At 40.2% G+C, this 18988-nt stretch overlaps 1 protein-coding gene across 1 annotated transcript in view; it reads right to left on the bottom strand.

Annotated features, from left to right (window-relative positions):
* The window catches only part of CHST15 (carbohydrate (N-acetylgalactosamine 4-sulfate 6-O) sulfotransferase 15), a 19514-nt gene extending 14009 nt beyond the window's left edge, over positions 1-5505 (bottom strand). Inside the window, 2 exon segments of the mRNA XM_010289522.1 lie at positions 3336-3675; positions 4432-5505. Coding sequence (XP_010287824.1) covers positions 3336-3675; positions 4432-5019 — 928 coding nt within the window. The 5' untranslated portion in view covers positions 5020-5505.
* Between the last annotated feature and the right edge of the window lie 13483 nt (positions 5506-18988).

Genomic DNA, 18988 nt, shown 5'->3' with positions numbered 1-18988 from the left:
ACACTCCAGGCTGTGTTCAGTATCACCTTCTCCCCACATGTCTCAGCATCGTGAGCCACATCTGTGATTTTTTTATGCTCCTTTTCCCACTCTTCTTTCCAAATCTAGTCTCACTTCTCCACTCTCTACATGCTTCCCGTGCCCGCCTTTGCATTCTTGCTTCTTACCATACCACAGGAGGGCTTCTCAAGTGGGCAGAGGTCAGGGACGGTATTGGGAAGGCAACAGAGTAGGAGCAAAGCTAAGAGTATAGAGAGGGACTTCTCAGCTCTTCCTTTCCTGTTTCCACAGGGCCAATAATTATCAATTATGTGAGAGGAAAGTTCAGCAATGGAGTTCTTTTGTCCATTCTTTCTGATTTTCCCCTTTAGGAAAGTGGGAAAATAAAATGAGGGTAGAAGGAAGCTCAGCAGTGTATTTTGACTTGTTTTGAGGGGGAAAAAACGGTACAAGCATGGTGCTACAGATTACCTTGGTTTGCTGCCACTCCAGTCATGGGAATAGAAATTGTGGCTAAGAGCCAGGAAAGAGAGACAGTCAAGCTGGGAAAAAGTCCTGTGGAGCATCAACCATCCCAGCAGAATGGGAAAGCGGTGATTTGCAAAATGGGGCCTCCCCAGGAGGGCTGTTTAGCTTCAGCTGACATGAGTCAGTCTCATAAAAATCCACTGAATCACAGAATGCCACAGAACAAAGAGACTTTCTTCTCCAGAAAAGTGTTACAGACTAAACCAAATTAATACCCAGGACCATAGGAGTCATACCCACTAGCTGGCTTACAAAGGGGCTGCCTCAGTTTCACCTGTTAGTCTATTTGTCATATTCTCTTCCCTGGACCCTGACCCTTTTTTTTTTTTTAAATAGCAACCATTAGCTAACGTACTGTTTAGGCAGAATGAAAGGACTGAGCCACCAGGAACAAAACTTAATTTTTCACTCCCAGTGGCAGGCAGCCTGAGATGATAGGAAGGTCATCCTACAGACCTCCCTCCCATGAGATGCCAAGGTCTGCAATCTTTCCTCATTCTTCAGCTTTACAACATAACTTCAAAAAATTTAATTATGCAAAGAAAGTTCTCTTCAAGGATCTGCATTTGGTCGCCAGTGGCTGACTACAAGACCATGCAAGTGGAGGATTTGTGAATGCCAGCACAGAGGTAGGAATTCATCCTTGTTCTCACATTATACACACTCCAGTCTGATTTCTTACGCTCTTCTGCCTGTTTGGTAGATCCAGTTCTGAGCTTTAGTGAGTCTAGTCTTGCTTTAGTGAGGTTGGATGCACTACTTACTCCAACCTTAATTCGAAATATTTATTAAGTATAAAGTATTTTATCTTAGTGTCTCAGTTTGGTTCAGCCTTCCCTGCCAGCACTTTCATGGCAGACTCCATCTTCCACAGATGATTTTGCTGATGGTCCCTGCATCTACACACCCAGAGACAAGCAGCACAGCATTCGCACTGGAAGGCGTCCAAGCCTACAATCCCCTTTCTTCACTGATCTGACTTTTCACCTTCAGGTCAGGAGGTAATTCTTATCATTTGTCTTCAGTCAGCCGCTGACGGTGATGAACGAGCGCCTTCTTGTGGGGCTTCAGGGGGCACCACGATGCTTCCCTTGGACTTTATAACTAGCCCAGCTCCCCCATTCCAGCTCCACTGGTACCTCCTAGGGATGCTCCCAAGTGGGACCAAATTATCTCAAAAGCAAAACTGTATTTTCATCATATTGCTTTAACTCTTAGTTTATAACAAACATTTAGAAGATGTCTAAAAAAGTATTTTAGCCCCTTTCTTTTAGCAAAGGCAGAAAATACAAACTCTAAGAACACAGCAAAACCATTGCTCTATGAGAACTATGAAATCCCGGCTCTGTGGCTGAGCCCTCCTCCTCACTGAGCAGCAAGGATCAAAGCGCTTGTCTGCAGGAGCTCAAGGGCTTCTTCTGGGCTCCAGGGCACAGGGAAGGGAGACGGAAACAGCAACACCACATGCAGGAGAAATAAAGAATTTAAGGTACGACCCCAAAACAAAGAACAGAAGCAGCACTGCAGGTGTCGTGGTCCCTCAGAAAGTGTCCTTCCTTGCTGGTAGCCACGACGGTTCATTAGAACAGATAGTTTCCTGTTTCAAGGAAGCTTAGAAAAGCACCAAAAAGAAAGTAGTGATGCAAAAGTCCTCATCAAACAATCTGCCCCACAGTGCTAGGTTTTCTCTTGTTCCAAAGGCACTGTCTGCAGTAAAGCAAAGGAAATGAGAAACAGAAGCGAAGATGTCACCGTAAAATAACCAATATTTTCCTCTTGGAAATAGTAAAATCACTGAAAAGCCTGTGATCTTTGATACCAAAGTCATACAAAGCGAGGGCATACCAGCACTTAACAGCTAGACTCAGCAGTTGGAAAATCCAGAACGTGGGTGGAATACAGCAAGCATTCTATGCATCTGCATTTAGAGGAAGGCACTAAGCACACGGCAGAGTCAGGAATTGAAAATGGGTCCTCTACATCTCATCTAGTCTCTAGCCACAAGATTGACCTGCCTTGTTGCCCGGGGAAGAAAGAACAGGAAAGACATAAACACTTCAGATGGATAAAAACAATGCGCTCAGCCCCACCGCTCTCGGAAACCCTTTGAAGGTGCAACCGCGAGGGGTGGATGCATCTTGCTCCAACAGGCCATAACCTCAACTATTCAAGTCTACCTGCAGAGACGAAAGGTCACTTCATGAAATATTGATGTCACCCAGCAAAATACCATCAAAAATATGTGCAGGTTCCTCAGTGTGAGAGAGCTTTCTCATGCAGAGCATCTCTACTGTTCAGTGCTTGACTAGAGCTGCAACACTAATGAAGCTTCTACCAAAAGCACGGTTGTACTTATGAATCATAAGGACCGAAGCCACCCACATTTCAAATACTGACACATCATTTATTCATGTAAGAAAGGCTTTACAGAATTTTACAACACAAAACTATCACTGCTATTCTTTAAATCTCCCATCACAACCTAATAGTTCCTCTTCCTGCTTTTACAAATTCACAGGGTTGGTTTTATCTTTTTTTATTTTTTTCCTAGATTTTCCATACCACTGCAAATAAACCAAATGAAATGTGCATCATCTCGAAAAGTTTAACCCAGAACATCATTAAACAAAAGCAGGCTGGAACCTACTGAGCATCCATCACTGGGATTTTTTAAAACTATTAACTCCAGTGGTTTCAAGGTAAGCCAATATGGAGCAAATCCATAAACTTCACCCCAAATACATATAAGACATGTCAAAGTTTAATAGAGACAACTCGCCTGAATATCAGAGGGCATGTTTACTCACCAAACCGTTTTCTTGTCCACCAGTGTGGTTCTTTGATTGCTGAGAACCGAACGTCAGGGTGCAGCCTGAGCCGGTCATACAGGTCCGTCGTCCCACATTTGGGCTGGCCAATGATGTAGAAATGGGGGAGACAGCGCAGGCGGTAGTGTTTGTCCTTATAATGGTACAAGTGGTTCCAAAACACCTTCCTGAGGTAATCAAATATGGTTCGAAAGCGCTTTGAATACAGTGCATAGGAGTTTGTTGCATAAGGATCTGTGGTTGTGTTTCCTCTGTACTCTTCATACCAACAAGGATTCTTGCTATTTGGAAGGAATTTATTAGGAATTACTGAAAACATCTGCAACATAAAGAACAACAATTTCAGTCAAGGCAGCAAAAATTTCAAGTTATACTTTTCTAACTTAGCACAGGAAGACAACACAATAGAAAAACTATGTGGACATTCTTAACCCTTCTTTCTTTAACTACAAAGTTGACCTAACTTATTTAATCTGATGACACTGGAACCAAATCCTGTACAAACAGTTGGACTGGGAGAGGAGTACATTTAGAAATCCTTTGATCTTAAGGCCAGAATGGACCTCAATAATCCCCCAACTCCTCTGCAACCCCAAGAATTAATTTTTAAAGTCAAACACATAATACTCAAATCAAGTTACCTTCCAGTTTTTAACTCTGAAATACAAGGTTCGTAATGAATGAATTTTCAGGAAGGCACACTGGTAATCAGTTATTAGAAAGGCTCCTTTCTTATTTAGCATTTAAGGTGACTGGCAGTTCTAAGTCAAAATGATTCTGCATGAGACAAGGTAAAAATTCAATGAGACTGTACAGCTATCGGAAGACAGCCTGATTTTTTGTTTCAGGTGTCAAGACCATTTATATAACCCATCTACTTTTCCTGTCACTCAGAAGGACATGATCTACAATATCAACTTTTCAGTTGGTGTAAATCAGGAGACTCTAGGTGATGTAAATCACTATATGAACATCGAAGCAGTTACTCTTTTATTACCTCAGTAAAAGATTGAACTAAAAGTCTTGAAATAAGCAAGTATGCAGCAGTTTCAGATACACTTTAATTCATACTTACATGTGGCTCTTGTTTCCTCAGCTCTTCTAAATCAGGTCGCTGTCTTGTTATAAACTCTATCTTTGAAGTAATAGTGTCAATAATTAATTTAATGCTTGGATAATCCTTTACGTATGAAATATTCATTTTAGAAGGCTGGTAATGGTCTTTCATGTCACTAAGGCTTTCATTGTCCATTAAGCTTGGATTGCTAGTAAAAGCTCCGTAATGGAAGGGAGACGGTATTAACAACAGGCCATGCTTGGCTCCAGTCAGTATGTAGGATGCCATCACTAGAGTCATTATAATCAACCCAAATATTAAGCTGCATAGCTTCCCCTTCCTCAAGCAAAAAAATCCATTCCAGTTTTCACTGGGATCAGTCCTTACTTCCAGAACTGCAAGCAACTTCATCTGCTTGCTATCAGTGTACAAAGGGATCTTATTTTCTCCTTTGCAAACAGGACACTTCTGGTTATTATGATTAGGTCCACGGCATCTGAAACACTGTCTGTGCAAGTCATTTGGTAATAAATGTATGCAACAATTAACGCAATACCTCATATTACTACTGTTAAACTCCTGTATTAATGAGCCAAGCACAGCCATACAAATGTTTCTGAAGCATATGAGTCATCTTCTGTAAGTCTGAAATGATTTAATTCCTTGTGTGATTCTACGACTACTCAGCAATGCGAAAGGACAGGTTCAAACCAGAATGGGTAAAAGCACTCAAAAAGTGACATATGTCACATAAAGAAAAAAAACCAACAAACACCACACAAAAATAGATGTACTGTGGATGTGGTTTCCAAGAATTTGGCTCAGTAAGAGGAATGTGGCGAAGTAAGAATCAGCTACACAACTGGCTCAAGTTTTTCCCATTGAACAAAATGAGAAGGAAGAAAAATTGTTACATAGCGTGAAAATATGCAAAAAATAAAAATAACTCATTGTCCTCTGATTTATGCTGGAATAGGCAAATATGGGTAGAAATTCCCGGGTACTCTTAAAACAATCGGGTTTTGAAGCAGACTGCTGCTACTGGAAGCTTCATCTTCCCAGAGATGGTTTCAAAGATTGCATTGTACAACCTAAAGAAACAAAAACATACATAGACACACACAGAACAGCAGACATAATACCTACATTCACCTTCATTCAAAGCCATTGCGAAGTAGAATCTACTACAGGTAATTTCACAGGTCTATCTGAAAGATGTCTTCTATTTGCCAAGTATATTAATTACAGCACTCATGACATTAAACCCAGGAAACATTTGGCTTCAAGTTCGTACTGATTTGCCCTTCCTTTCAATCACCCATCTGCTCACATCAATGAACAGTTGCTACCACAGGTAACACTACACAACTTCCCTCAGCTACTCATGAAATTATCTAACAGGTCTTAATGTGCTCTTAACGGAAGATATATGGACTATAAATATCCCCTGTCTTTGCATGGGGACCTTGAATTAACTGTCCTGGTGGAGGAGGAACCGTAAGAGGACAAGGTAACATAACATGATAATATGATAACAGTCTCCTTCAAAGAATATGAGGTAAGAAGCTAAACAAAAAAACCCAAAAGCCACAAGTAAAACATTCAGCAAACTGAAGGGATTAAATAGCAGACACGAGCAAAGCCTCCTGACAGGATCTCTGGTTTCTGGACCAAGCCACCAAGATACTTTCAGCACTACTAGACAAGCACGTTTTGAAAGCACAGTACTTGCTAAAAATGGCACGATGTGTTACTTAAATGAAGCGTACGATCAGTACTGCAGCTTCAAGGCAAGATCCTGGAACCAGCAAGTCCTCTTAACGGTGTGCACTTTGGTGCAGGACGTGCAGAAATTGCAGGAGCAGATGTCCCCTTGCTACAAGGCAGCCACCACGAGCAGAGACTTGAGCACTCATGGGTCCCATGAAGGTCTCCACGCCCACACAGGCCAGAGGCTGAAGCATCCTGCTGCACAGCATACATGCCATCCTCCTTCAAACACTTCAACAGCAAGGCTGCTTACAGCCAAAAATTCACCAGGCCACAAAGTATTTATGTCAAGCTTTGGTCTTGGCTTGAGCATGTCCATGCTCGGCTTTCCAGGCAGCATTCAGAGCAGAGACACTTAAAGTCACAAACAAGTCATCAGCTTAAGGATGGTTTTAATTAAAGCATATTTATGCATAGTTCCTCTAGAATTTCTGTTTTCATGGTTTATTAAATATCTTACTGGAACTACCCACGTTTTAAGGTCAAAATCAACTCTCTATTTTGAGAGCCCAGATTATCAAATATGAAAGTTCACAGATAATATACCTTGTTCTTTATACCGGAAAATATTTTTACTTTCTAGAATTAGTTTTCTGGGAGAACAAAGAATGGGAAATATTTTGAAACAATCTTGAAAAGTCACAGGCAAAACAATAAACTGGCATAGGATGAAAAGGAAAAGAAAAAGATAGGGAAAGCCTAAAGGACGGTGGTATCGTATGGCTCTGACAGGCAACTTCTATTTTGGCTTTTGTCACCTGATAAAGACAGAACTTCCCTTTAGTCCCTAGAAATGAAGACAGCTTAAGGCTCCAGTGCTGCGATGCTCCTAGTCCATCTCGATGTGGATAGCCACGAAAGCAGTGACCCAGTTCCCTCCCAACATCTCCATTTCTCAGCATCACCCAGGACCTGGTCTGCCGCAACCCAACTTTCAGCCCTTCTGCAGCCAACCTCACTATTAACCTGAGCAGTTACCCTGAAGGTTCAGTAACAAACAGTCTGAACCATATTGTGACCAAAAGGCTACACATTGCCTCCCAAGACCGGAAGAAGGACTGCCCCTTCTATGCGCAGCCAATGAAGGGCATACGGGCTCCACAGGTAACATATAACACTTTATTGCAGATAAAACAAGCTGGAAGAATTCAGGAGCATGACAGCTTTACCTGAACAGAACCAGTAACTTTTGCCCAGAAGACTATGGATGATGAAATGCTAATTATTTTTCAGATAAAGTTAATCTGTGTTAAAATTAACTTCACTAGACCAGAAAACCAGCTCACTGCTTTTATGGAATATCTAAAGGTCCAACATTCACTTTTACTAGTTGAATGAAAATACATTTTCTAAGTCACCTTAATCAAAGTACGAAATAGAAGACACGTTTGGCAATTCACATTTATGAAAAACTAGTTTACTATCAGACTAACACAAAAAAATCAGCGTCATTATTATTCTTATGTAGATACAATTCTGCTAATTTAAATATACCTCACTAACCACGTACAAATTTTCTTCTCATTACTTTTTGTCATGGCTCCCTCCTCTGGACCCACACTACCTGCACCTTCTCAACAAAAATCCATCTTTCCTTTTAAGGCTCAGAAACTCTTTTTCTCTGCATTGTTTCCAAACATCAAACTGTCTTCCCTATCCTCCAGTGCCCTTCATTCCACCCAAAAACATCTAACCTAACTCATCCTTTTGCACTCTTCTGTCTTGAGCAGAAATCTTCCTGTCTGACTCTGTCCCTTGGCTCCTGAGAAACAAGAGACTTGCACATTCCTGAAGAGCATGTTTGTGTAATGTCCAAGACACCAATAATGAAAATAATTTCTCATGACGACACAATGGATACACAAAGGGTCCTCTGATTACTCCTACAACACAACAAATAATAGAAGTATAATCTTTACTAAATGTAAGTCCCAGAATTTGGCTATTTTGCCTCTAGAGGTTTCAAGTCTTCTTTTGAATTCTTAAGAAACATTGATATAACTCTAGATAATAACTCCTGGCTCATTCCTACAAAAGCATCCAGGTCATATGGAGCAATCACTTCAGATCCTGCATTACTCATCATTCTTCTAGCTGCCTTTTTGCATGAGACAAAGTGCTTTTGTAAAATTATTTGTATTCTTGATGTTTCTCCTACCTAATACTGTCACATATTGGAGAACTTCTGCAATCAGAGCAAGCAGGCTGTACTTCAAGGGCTCAAGAATAACTATTTCGATAAATACTGAATGAAAGCACAGAACAAAATACCTTCCCACAAAAAAAATGTTCATTTCCTTAATTAGTTTATTCTACAAGTCAGATGAGGCAGACAGAAATAGTTGTATCATCTGTATTTGAATGAAAGGGAAAGAAATCCGTGTAAGACTTCTCAAAGAAACTAATCTTCAAAACTTCTCTGAAGAAATGGGCTTGGGATGATTTTGACAGAAGTCTGAATGACTACAGAGACTAAATCAGATTCACATGTGTAATATTAAAACGAGAAAGTTTATGCTTTCTTATACATAAAATATCCCTCCCCCAAATGAACGCACAAAAGAAAAAGAGAAGCTATGGAAAGGCAAGGGGAGAGAAGGATCCAAGATTTAAAGCGGGAAAGAGCCCAATGGTTGTCCAAACACCACCAAAGGTCCTAACTGCTGGAGAGGAGGATGAGAAAGGGAGGTCCTGACAAGTGGAAAGTTTCCCCTTTACAGGTCAAGATTTCAGGCAGCAATAAGACGCCTGGAACAAAGATTTTCAGAGGAAGCAAAGGAGGCAAGAGGAGCCTGAAGTACTCTCAGGGCAGATGGGGACATCATCCATGGAGGTCATAGAGGAAATCAAGAAAACAGAGTAGTTCCCAAAAAAAGACTGTAGAAAAAGAGAACATGGAGATGAGAGCCCTGGTAAGAAAAGGGAGGTGAAAAAAGCACCTCTTAAAGAAGATGCAGAAAGAAGAGGCAAGAGGCTACAGGTTACAGTAGTAGCTATGAAAAGACCTGGTAACCAGAAGATAACCTACTGCATCACTCCAATTAAATTAATCATGTGCTACACACTTGTTTTCATGTAATCCTTCCACCCTGAACTCCTCCACTTTGACACCCAGCGAGTATCTCAACATTCTCCTAGACCCTGCTCTCCAGCTCCTTGCTCTTTATTTTCAGAGGGCCTAGTTTACTATGCAGTCTATTTAGAGAAAAAATAAATCCATTTTATTTTCCAGTGCTCTTCTAACAGGAATCTGAAACTTGCTCAGTGATACTGATTGAACAGTCTTATCTGAGATAGTCTTACAGAACCAATTCAAGCCTTGCGTAGTTGACATTAATTCTCAAATTTTTAAACAGAGCCACAGAGATACATTAATGGATGTAAGGCTCAGGATCTTAGAAAAACCACATAAGCTTATCAGTTCTCTTTTATGGCCATTTGAATGTTAACAAAATGAACTGGAATTTATTGAACCCTTCCCAGGTGCAGACACTTCTTATGAAACTCCGTTACAGATATTACAAACTCAAGGAAAAACAATGTTAACTAAGCTGAGGAAAATGCTTTATGGGGAAGCTGATACAAGAGGAAGGAAAGGAAGGAGGGAGGGAAGGAGGGAAGGAGGGAAGGAGGGAAGGAGGGAAGGAGGGAAGGAGGGAAGGAAGGAGCTTAGGCTACATTAAAACTGAGATCTTAATCACACCAGTCAGGAGGGAAAATGTAAAGTTCCACCAGCAACCATAACCCTGCCAACTTACGCATACGCACTACAACAGGCTGCTTAATTAGACAATCAGTTTGACGACCTACCACAGGGCACTATGACATATTACTCAGCTAATAGAATAGAGCTGATTTTTTTTAACAACTGCTAGTTGCAGACATACCATTTTACATTATTTTCCAGTGTCATGTTCATGTAATTAAAAAAACCAATTGTAATAAACACATAAAAGTTAGGATAGAATTCACTACTTCCACTCCCTTCTCTCTACCAAGAAGTTTTTAATCAAATTTAATTTCCCAGCCTTTTACCATACCATGAAGGATGATCACCAGAAGGCCAAGATCTTTCCCCACCATAAGCAGCCCTCGTTTTCCTCGTTCACCCCATGAAATCAAGACATCTGCAATATCTTTTTGTTGTTGTTTCTTCCATTCAACATTTCCAGTAGTCATAACCGCGGCTATACTTCACCCTTTTTGTATGTCAGTATAGAAAGCAGAAGGATGTGAATTACAGACAGAATAAAGGTTATGAGATTTGAGTCGGTAATAAACCATTTATGTGTTTTTATATTTTAGTTGCAAAACTGCTGTCGGTTCACTGGCGGAATATTACTCTCTCTACACAACAAGCAGTGTCTTTGTATATTGTTGAATAATGTAACATGTAATTTCCTCTTGTGGGAGCGAATGGTGAATTATTTATGATCATGTCTATACAGTATCAGTCTGTTGTACATAAACGTATACCAGCTCTAACCACAAAGCAGAAATCAACATAAACCTTTTCAAGCTCCTTGGCCAAAAGCAATTCTCCTCGTAAAAACGAGGATCTTTGGGAATCTCCTAAGTAGGAAACATGGATATAAGAGATGACACACAGTGGAATGGAAAAAAAAAAATTAATAACTATCTTCAATTTCAATATACTCCCGCGGAAGCCAAGGAGACCTGCACCACTGCTTCAAACTGAAGCAGATTCAAGCTAACGATTACATTTGTATGCAATGGAGGACAGAACAGCAAACAGGTGAGACCTTTTCTTTGCTAGTTTCCCTGTGCAATTACTTCTGTATATTAGCAGAGGACCTGCTGAGTGCACAGGCTGCGGGAGAGAAGGCTGGCGGGTAACGCTTGCAGGTACTGCAAAGGCAAAGAGCACAAGGCAGCGCTGCCTGCTCCAGCCTTGCAATAAACTACTGAAAATGCAGCCTCGTGTCCGACTCATCGCTATACGGGAAGCTAAATAGGGTAAAAGATAAATTCCAGCGAAAATAGAACATGCAAGATTTTTCATCGTTGACATATTTTTGTTCACTAAATAGAAAAGATTTTAAATATTGTTTTATTTCTATTGAACAAATATTTCATAAGATTCCACCCCTTTCTCTTAAAGGATTGTAAGGGAGGACTGTAATCAAAATGGCTATAAAAATAAATTACTTTCATATGCTCAGTCATATAACTAAAATTCTCCTCCTCTATGAATAAGATAAAACAGATGGAACAGATTTTACAAGCACATGCATCTTCTGGACGTCTAAGTGTATGACCTATTTTTTGGGTCACCAGCCTTAATATTTAATGTGCTTTCCTTTTTTTTCATAATTCTTTAAAATAAAGATAAAACAAACTTTTGCTAGTACTCTCAAGGCTAAATTTTATAGTAGCCTTGTTACTTTTAATCATATTCAGCTTTTCCTACTACCACATGAGAGTGGCATGCTGTTAACCTCTTGTACACACACTTCAAGCACACAAGTAACACGTTTCTCAGCTTGATGTATAACTGTTTCCCTGTTTGATGTCAATGCGGCTACAGCACTTGGTTTCCTCTCTTCACACAATATAATTAAAATGTGGAACTCATTGAGGCCAAAAGTATGAACACATTTGAAAGACATTAGACAATTCATGCAGAATAAATCTATCAATGGTTGCTATCCTCAATTCCCAGAAGATAGAAGGGGATGGGACTGGGAGCAATCTATTAATACCTGTTCTTACGCTCTTTCACCGAGCGTTTATTACTGGCCATGGCCAGAGGCAGGAGACGGGGCAGAGGTATCTGTGCCAGTTGAACATTTGAGCCAAGATTGTCCCGTTGGGCGGGTCACAGCCTGAAAATACGGATGTGTAAGACAAGTTAGAAAATAATCCGCCAACACTCAAGCTAGACGAGATGAAGGCCAGCCAAAGCATGCCCCTCAGCTACAACTCCCACAGACAGGCTCTGCAGTCTCACAAAACACCTTTTCTGTTTCCTTTCTGTCCATTTGCCGATTGCCGCTCATGTCAGCCAGCCCGTCAAGGATTTGTATGTTGATGTGCTTATCAGAGCTGAGAAGAATACGCTCTTTTTCCCAAGGAATCTTGTTACTTCTCGGCAAAAGTAAAAAAAACTAGAACTATTAATATGTGGAAGCACAAGAGCACTTTGTGTCCTTGCTCTGTTGTTTTCGTGTTACAGTAGGCGTTCAACTGCTGTGATGTCGAATTTCTCCGTGTGACGAGAAGCAGTTGCACAGAAGACACTTCAGCTGAAGCGTCAACCAAAGCAGACATGTGGAACATGTCCTCTGCAGCAGGTAGCCCTTGCCTCCTTCTCCTTTTTTAAATTAAAGCTATAGAAGCTATAAAAGTAGCATCTTCATCATACTTATAAAGCATAAGCACCTCTCGCAAAAAGAAAAAAAAGGAGGATTGGGTAAAAGATAGTACTGTTAGATCTCATCTGGTGAGTAACTTCTGAGGGAGCACATGGCTCCTAATTTAATAATATTTAATGCCATACTTTGAGTAACAGCTATGGTGTTTTATCCATGGTCTCCTAATTGTTTTCAGTAATCTGGATAAACATTCTCACTTCCTAAAGTTCCTTCCCTGTCAAATCGGGAAGATTTGTTTAATTCAAGTTCTCAGCTTGTGCTGCTAATGTTTTTTGAAATCTCAGAGCAAAGCTGATCCCACACACTCCACAAACACTCTAGAAATGAACTTCCCTCTGGTAATATTTCACTCTCCAGAGCTCCTGTGAAGACAGGGATGTGACGCTGGTCACAGAAAGGTGTAGATCTCAGTTCCCACAACGGGACCATCACGAACTTCCCCATGACTCGCATGAGGAGGAACAGAAACAGGAAAGGGCTGAATGAGGCCGGTAGAATGAAACCTTCATAAAATTTTCATATTAAAAAAATATGTGATACTCAGTAGCAGCGCAGCACAATCACATAATTCCTTTTCCATTCCTCCATCAGCCGTTGCAACACGGCCCACAGCAGCGGGGAGCGGCTTCCTCCGTGTACAACAGCAATTCTTCAGCCTGTGCTTATGACCCCCGGACACAAAAACCTACAAACCTTTACCATTATGGATACTTTTTACCTATCAAGCCTACTGGAAATGATAAGGATTGAACCAGACTACAGGCAGCACAAAAATTGCTCTCAGACACCGTCTCTTCAGAACAAGCTGAAGTATTTCTACAAGTGTTGTGAGGTATTTGTACAGCGTGAGGAAGTCAGCCTGTTGGTGGGCAGGCTGTACCGCTCCAATAAATAAACAGAAAAAGTAATAAAAACCTGACCTTAAAAAAAAAAAAGAAAATGAGCTCAGGAAAGGAGAGGAATAATAGTAGATTTTCTCTCTCCTGCTTATTGTACACATTTGGCTCCTCCAGTTAACATTTTTGGAAATAAACTTTGCCTGAACTCACATCTATTTACCTCAGGGAAATAAACAAGCTGCCAAAAAGAAGATATGTCAATAAAATGAAAATCATGAATCACTGGCCTCTGCAACCTCCTGGCAAAAAAAGAAAAAAAAGGAGGAAGGAAAAAAAAAGGAGGAAGGAAAAAAAAAGGAGGAAGGAAAAAAAAAGGAGGAAGAGAGGAAAGAGGAAAGAGAAAAAAAAGCTATTGCAGTGGCCTAGAAAAGCTGCAGGACTCATTACAAAGCTCAGCAACCTCCTGCAGACTGAAGTTATGTAAAGCTCCTTCGCTTAAAAAAAAAAATTAAAAAAAGAAATCAATAAATGCAACTCCCAAGAAATTATATAAACCCACTGCAAACATTTTTAAGGCAATCACTTGAAAGACAGTTGCATTTTAAAAGCTAGAATATGTGCTCATAACCTGTCATTATACATTCAACCTGTTGAACAACTGCTGAACACTTGTTCAAATTTAAAATATTCTTTAAAGCTCCCTGTTCTGAAGCCTTTTAAAGCCAAAGAAAACCTCCTGAATCACCACTGAAGCAGCAATCTTGCCTAAATAACAACTGTGGATTATTCCGTAACCCAGCTGGTTTCTTTCTCAAGGTCTAATCCAAACATGCTCTGCTCCTTCCTCATCAACATACTTCCAAAGAAAATGCAAGAATGGAATAAATTACACCCTCCATTTGCAAAGAAGTCATGAAACTCCCCCTAAAATCAGTGTAAGGGCAGTTGTTTCAATCAAATAAGGACCCACTCTCATTATTTGTGCTGCAATGCTCAGGAAATGGTTACTGAGCCTGAATCACCACTTAATTAGGGCATAAATACTGCCTGAATAAACAGAATATTGGAAGCAAGGGAAAAAGGGGGAGTAGGAGGTGGGAAGGAGAGCAGGAGACTGTCCTGGATCAGCTACAGCATGGATGTGCCTTCCCCCAGAAACCTGTTACTAGGTCTGACGTCTTGTGCACATTCCTAGAAATGACCAAGGTCCAGCTTCTTGTGCTCCTAAGATGCCACATCCACATGTTCTGATGTGTTATTGGTCCATTTGCCTTGAAAATGTGAAAATAATAATAGAGCTTGACGTTGCCCATTTTTAAATTAAACTATTTTTCAGTGGAAAAAATATCACTAAAGCTTTTATCCACTTTTGTGTTGTTTTTGCTTCATATTTCACCTGACCTAAGTCAGCCTCGAATCAGACCCATCATTTATTTTTGGGCTACTTGCAGAATAAAATGTCCAGAAAGGAAAATAAAACAGAACCCCAAAGCCAGCCAACCCCTGGTCTACTGATAAACTGCAAACTACAGTATGGTCTCCCCGTTTAGATCTAAACTAGCATGCAGGTTTAGAGGATAACAGACTGGTTCCTCCAGGTCTAAGGCAGGGGTGAGAACTCGCCAGTAATTCCTCCGCAGTAACACCCGCCTCAGATCCACACGGTCGTTTTCCATGGAAGATTTATACCGAAGGTTTTATGAGAGCGGAAGACAAGTCTAGGGATTCAGGGCATAAACACTCTAATGACTTCTCTGGAAAAGCAGGTCCCTAAGCCCTGGAAGAAAACAAGCAGCACTGCCGGCTGCCCGAGCCGCGGCACCACGTGTCCCCGGCGCCGCGAGCCCATCGCCCTGCATCAGGGCAGAGCTCACACCAGCGCGTGTAAGTCCTTCCTCTCGTACAAACACGGAGCAAAACTCTGTTCTCACGCGTCCATAAGGATGCTCAGAGCAGAATTTTGCCTACGGTACACACTGGCTTCTCAACTCTTGATCAAAACTTGCTGCTATAATGTGCAGCATCTCCAGCAATTCATCTTTTCACTTCACTTAGTTTCTATTCATCTCACATAGTGTCTTGCCACAGAAACACTGACAGATTTATATTGAATATGAAAGAATTGCACACTGTAGAACAACTTTGTCTTTACATAAATTACTCCAGTGCATGTCTTCTCACAGAAAAGCCATTTTAAGCCAGTTTCAAAAAGCATTATGCATGGTTGAAGTTTATGAGGTTTGTTTTTTTTTTTTTAAATTCTCATGGTAACTGCAAGCAACTTCCCAATATATCCTACGCAGTCCTTGAGATCATCCCATGAAAACAGAGATAAACGAATGCATCCGTCCTGTGGGGCTCACAGATTCCTCTCCCAAAAATCTGGAACCAGATTTAAAAGTGCTGATATTCAGAAAACAACAAGAAATCACATCTATTTAATAAAAACCAGTCAGTCCCTTATTAAATGATCCAGTCACTAAGAGCCAGCACAGATACAAAATACTGATGTTAATGGGAGTTAACTCTTACCCCTTAGTAAGAAAGCGTATTTTCTTAAATCTCCAGAAAGCCATCCAAGATAAAGACAGACAGACAAGGTTAAATAACTTACTCAGTGATTTAATATCAGTGAGAATTCTTCAGGGAGAGTTTGCCCTATTTATTTTCTTTTGTTATGTAGAAAAAGGAAAAGAACCAAAGAGCCACAGTAAAGGTAAAGGGATCACCTGAGATACAACTTCAGGTGCGCAGAGTGGACGTGATAAGGCTGGTCTTGCCACGAATGTTTTTATTACATTTTTAATAAGATCAAACAGCTGTTGAAGTTTCATTCCCAACACAGGGTACCACATTACTTTACAATAACAGAAATTCTTACCTACATGCTCTTTCAAGGAATAAATTACACTATCATCCCCCAAGTCTGCCAAATTCCTCTTGCAAGTACTAATGCAACAGGGCAACATGAAGCATGAAGACTGAATCGGTTATGAAGCTCTTCCACTCCAGATTTCTTTATTAAACAAATCCAGGGGGTTTGGGGGCTGGCAGTTGGGAAAAAATATCATATCTAAATACAGCTCCCCTGTGCCCTGCAGTCAGGCTGTAATCAAAAATAAATAAGTACTCATCTTCAGAAAACTCCAGAGACAAAGAACTGGTCTAGTATTGACAGAGTTCACTTATCAAATGCAGGCAATTTTTTGTTATGCATTTGTTTCTGACAGCTGCCCGTCCTGCTTTACTTTCAGGCTTCTGAGTACTCTTCATTGTTTGAGTCTCTGGACAGATATTCCTGTAATTTACTCAAATAGCTCTTCTGGAGCAACTTGCTCAATAGAGATATGGGTTTTCCCTTCACGCAAAGCTCGTTTTGGTGAGGAGAGCACACTCGTTTTCATCATCTTATCTGAACGTGGGGAAATTGCTCTGGACAGCCAATTTCTCTCGTGTCGGCTACAACGTGAGGTTTGAGTGACTGCCTCAGATTCAGGCACCTGCCAAGCCGCACCTCTAAGGTCAGGCGAGATGAACGCCAAAGCCTTACTGTGCTAAAGAAAAAGAAATCTTCACATTCAGAGCTGCCAGCTGACTCCTATTCGAGGAAGAGATGGAGACCTAGTGTAGCACAGTTGAATATGCAGGAAGAAATTTTCCATGCTAAAGAGTTATTTTAAGCCCAGGTCTTTGTCTCTTGCATTGATTACTGGTCCAGAACCACCACGTGGGAGAAAAACGTTCTGAGAGTATTTCCAATGGTCCTGTCAAGCGTTTTCAGCCTTGGCATGCTGCGAAATAGTGGGCATTCACAGTTATGTTACTCTGACTACCATCTTGTTCTTTTTACACATTTGATTTTACTCGATTTTAGCAGCTGCTACCTCAAGTTGATTTAAAGTGAGAAACATATTCTTTCTACCATCTGAAATCTAATACTTACTGCCACTTTGCAAATGGTATACAGCATGAATTGCTAAATCTTGTGGGTTGTGAGAGACCAGCTGCTAATTTAAGGCTGCTTTTGAGGGATGAATAACATTATATGGAATAAATAGAATATGCATAACGTAATGCCTTCAGTGCCTGTTTATCTCATGGTGTGGCAAAATGTTTTTGCATGCAATAATGCAACCAAGTGGTATCTACTAGAATTCATTTGATATACCTTCACGCTTCATAAATAAGCAGTCTTTGTGAAGGGGATCAGTCTACGTGATACTTAACATTGCTTTAAACACGATATTGTTGTGACAATTCTAGAGCAACATATATGCTAACAGCTGCTCATTTGATTTTCAGTGACTGAGGAAGGATTTTCCTCCACCTCCAAACTGAATTTTCTCCTTAAACTTTACTATCTTAACACAGCCATCCGAATTTTTTTGTTGTGACTCATATGGAGTACCTTCTCCATGAGACATACATTAAAATGGATGGAAAAACATATCTCATCTGTACATAAGTACCGTGTAAGTGCTTTTTCATGAATAGGGCATTTCATCTTTCATCTAGTGCTGAGCGGGTGAAAGGAAACATACACAGCTGCATCCTGAAAAGACAAACTCAGTATTAGAGTCTGTCATTAAAGATTCTTGTAAATTCAAACAAAAATTAGTCAATAAAAACTATTCATTGGTGCCAAATCACAACTGTGGCTTTGTTTCGATACTTTAAGAGAAAAAAAAAAAAAGTGTTCCAAGCTTAGTAGTAACTTTTATAAATGTTCAACAATTTTAACTCTTTAAGCAACAACACAGGAGATGAATCTCAGCCCATTAGCCAAGAAACCACACACTTGTTCCAAAGGGAAGTAGAATTCAAGCCCAAGTGGAGAACCCAAAAAGGTCTATTCTCAAGAAATTGCCAATTAATTATCTCTGTAAGAGTAACACAGTATCATCAGATAAAATTCCTACAGGTAACTTCTGGCTACAGCTAGTTAAGCAAGACCTTTCTGATATAATATATCATATTGCTTTCAGCATCAGTAAAGCATTTATTCCGCATAAGTGAAGCAACATTTACTTCCAAAGTCTCCTCCTGATATTCAAAAGTGTTTCATCAAAGGCTTAGATTCCATCACTCATCCGTATCATATGCTCTTTAACTACACAAAAGTGCAATAAATTCTTACCAACAAGCTTACAACAAGATACTACCATTCCAAAGATGTTTCTGCATGGCTATACTCTGTTTTCTGTTGCGAACAACATATATCTTTATAGGCAGAGCACATACTTGGTGTGAAACCTAATGTCATTTGGTAATGGATTAAACACTCATTGTCCTTTCTCATATCTTTAGAACATCACAGCTAAAGAACAACACTTCAAAGAAATTAAAATATTTTCATTTACTGATTTCCACTATTACAAGGAAGAGAATGTGTTGCATTCTTTCATCAGCCTCTCAAAAAAAAAAAAATCAGAGCTCTCTCTTCAGTTTTGCTAAGATGCTATACTCTAGCCCAGTGATCTTGCAACTGCCTGAAGACCCCTGTTTATAACAGTAATAACAAAAAGAAAAAAAGTCATGCTATATGAGCTATAGGGTCAACTGTATGAGGTT

This window comes from Phaethon lepturus, unplaced genomic scaffold (genome assembly GCF_000687285.1).
Source record: "Phaethon lepturus isolate BGI_N335 unplaced genomic scaffold, ASM68728v1 scaffold14006, whole genome shotgun sequence".
Classification (NCBI taxonomy): domain Eukaryota; kingdom Metazoa; phylum Chordata; class Aves; order Phaethontiformes; family Phaethontidae; genus Phaethon; species Phaethon lepturus.
The sequence above is the reverse complement of the archived record's forward strand: the minus strand, read 5'-3'. Positions and strand labels throughout refer to the sequence as shown.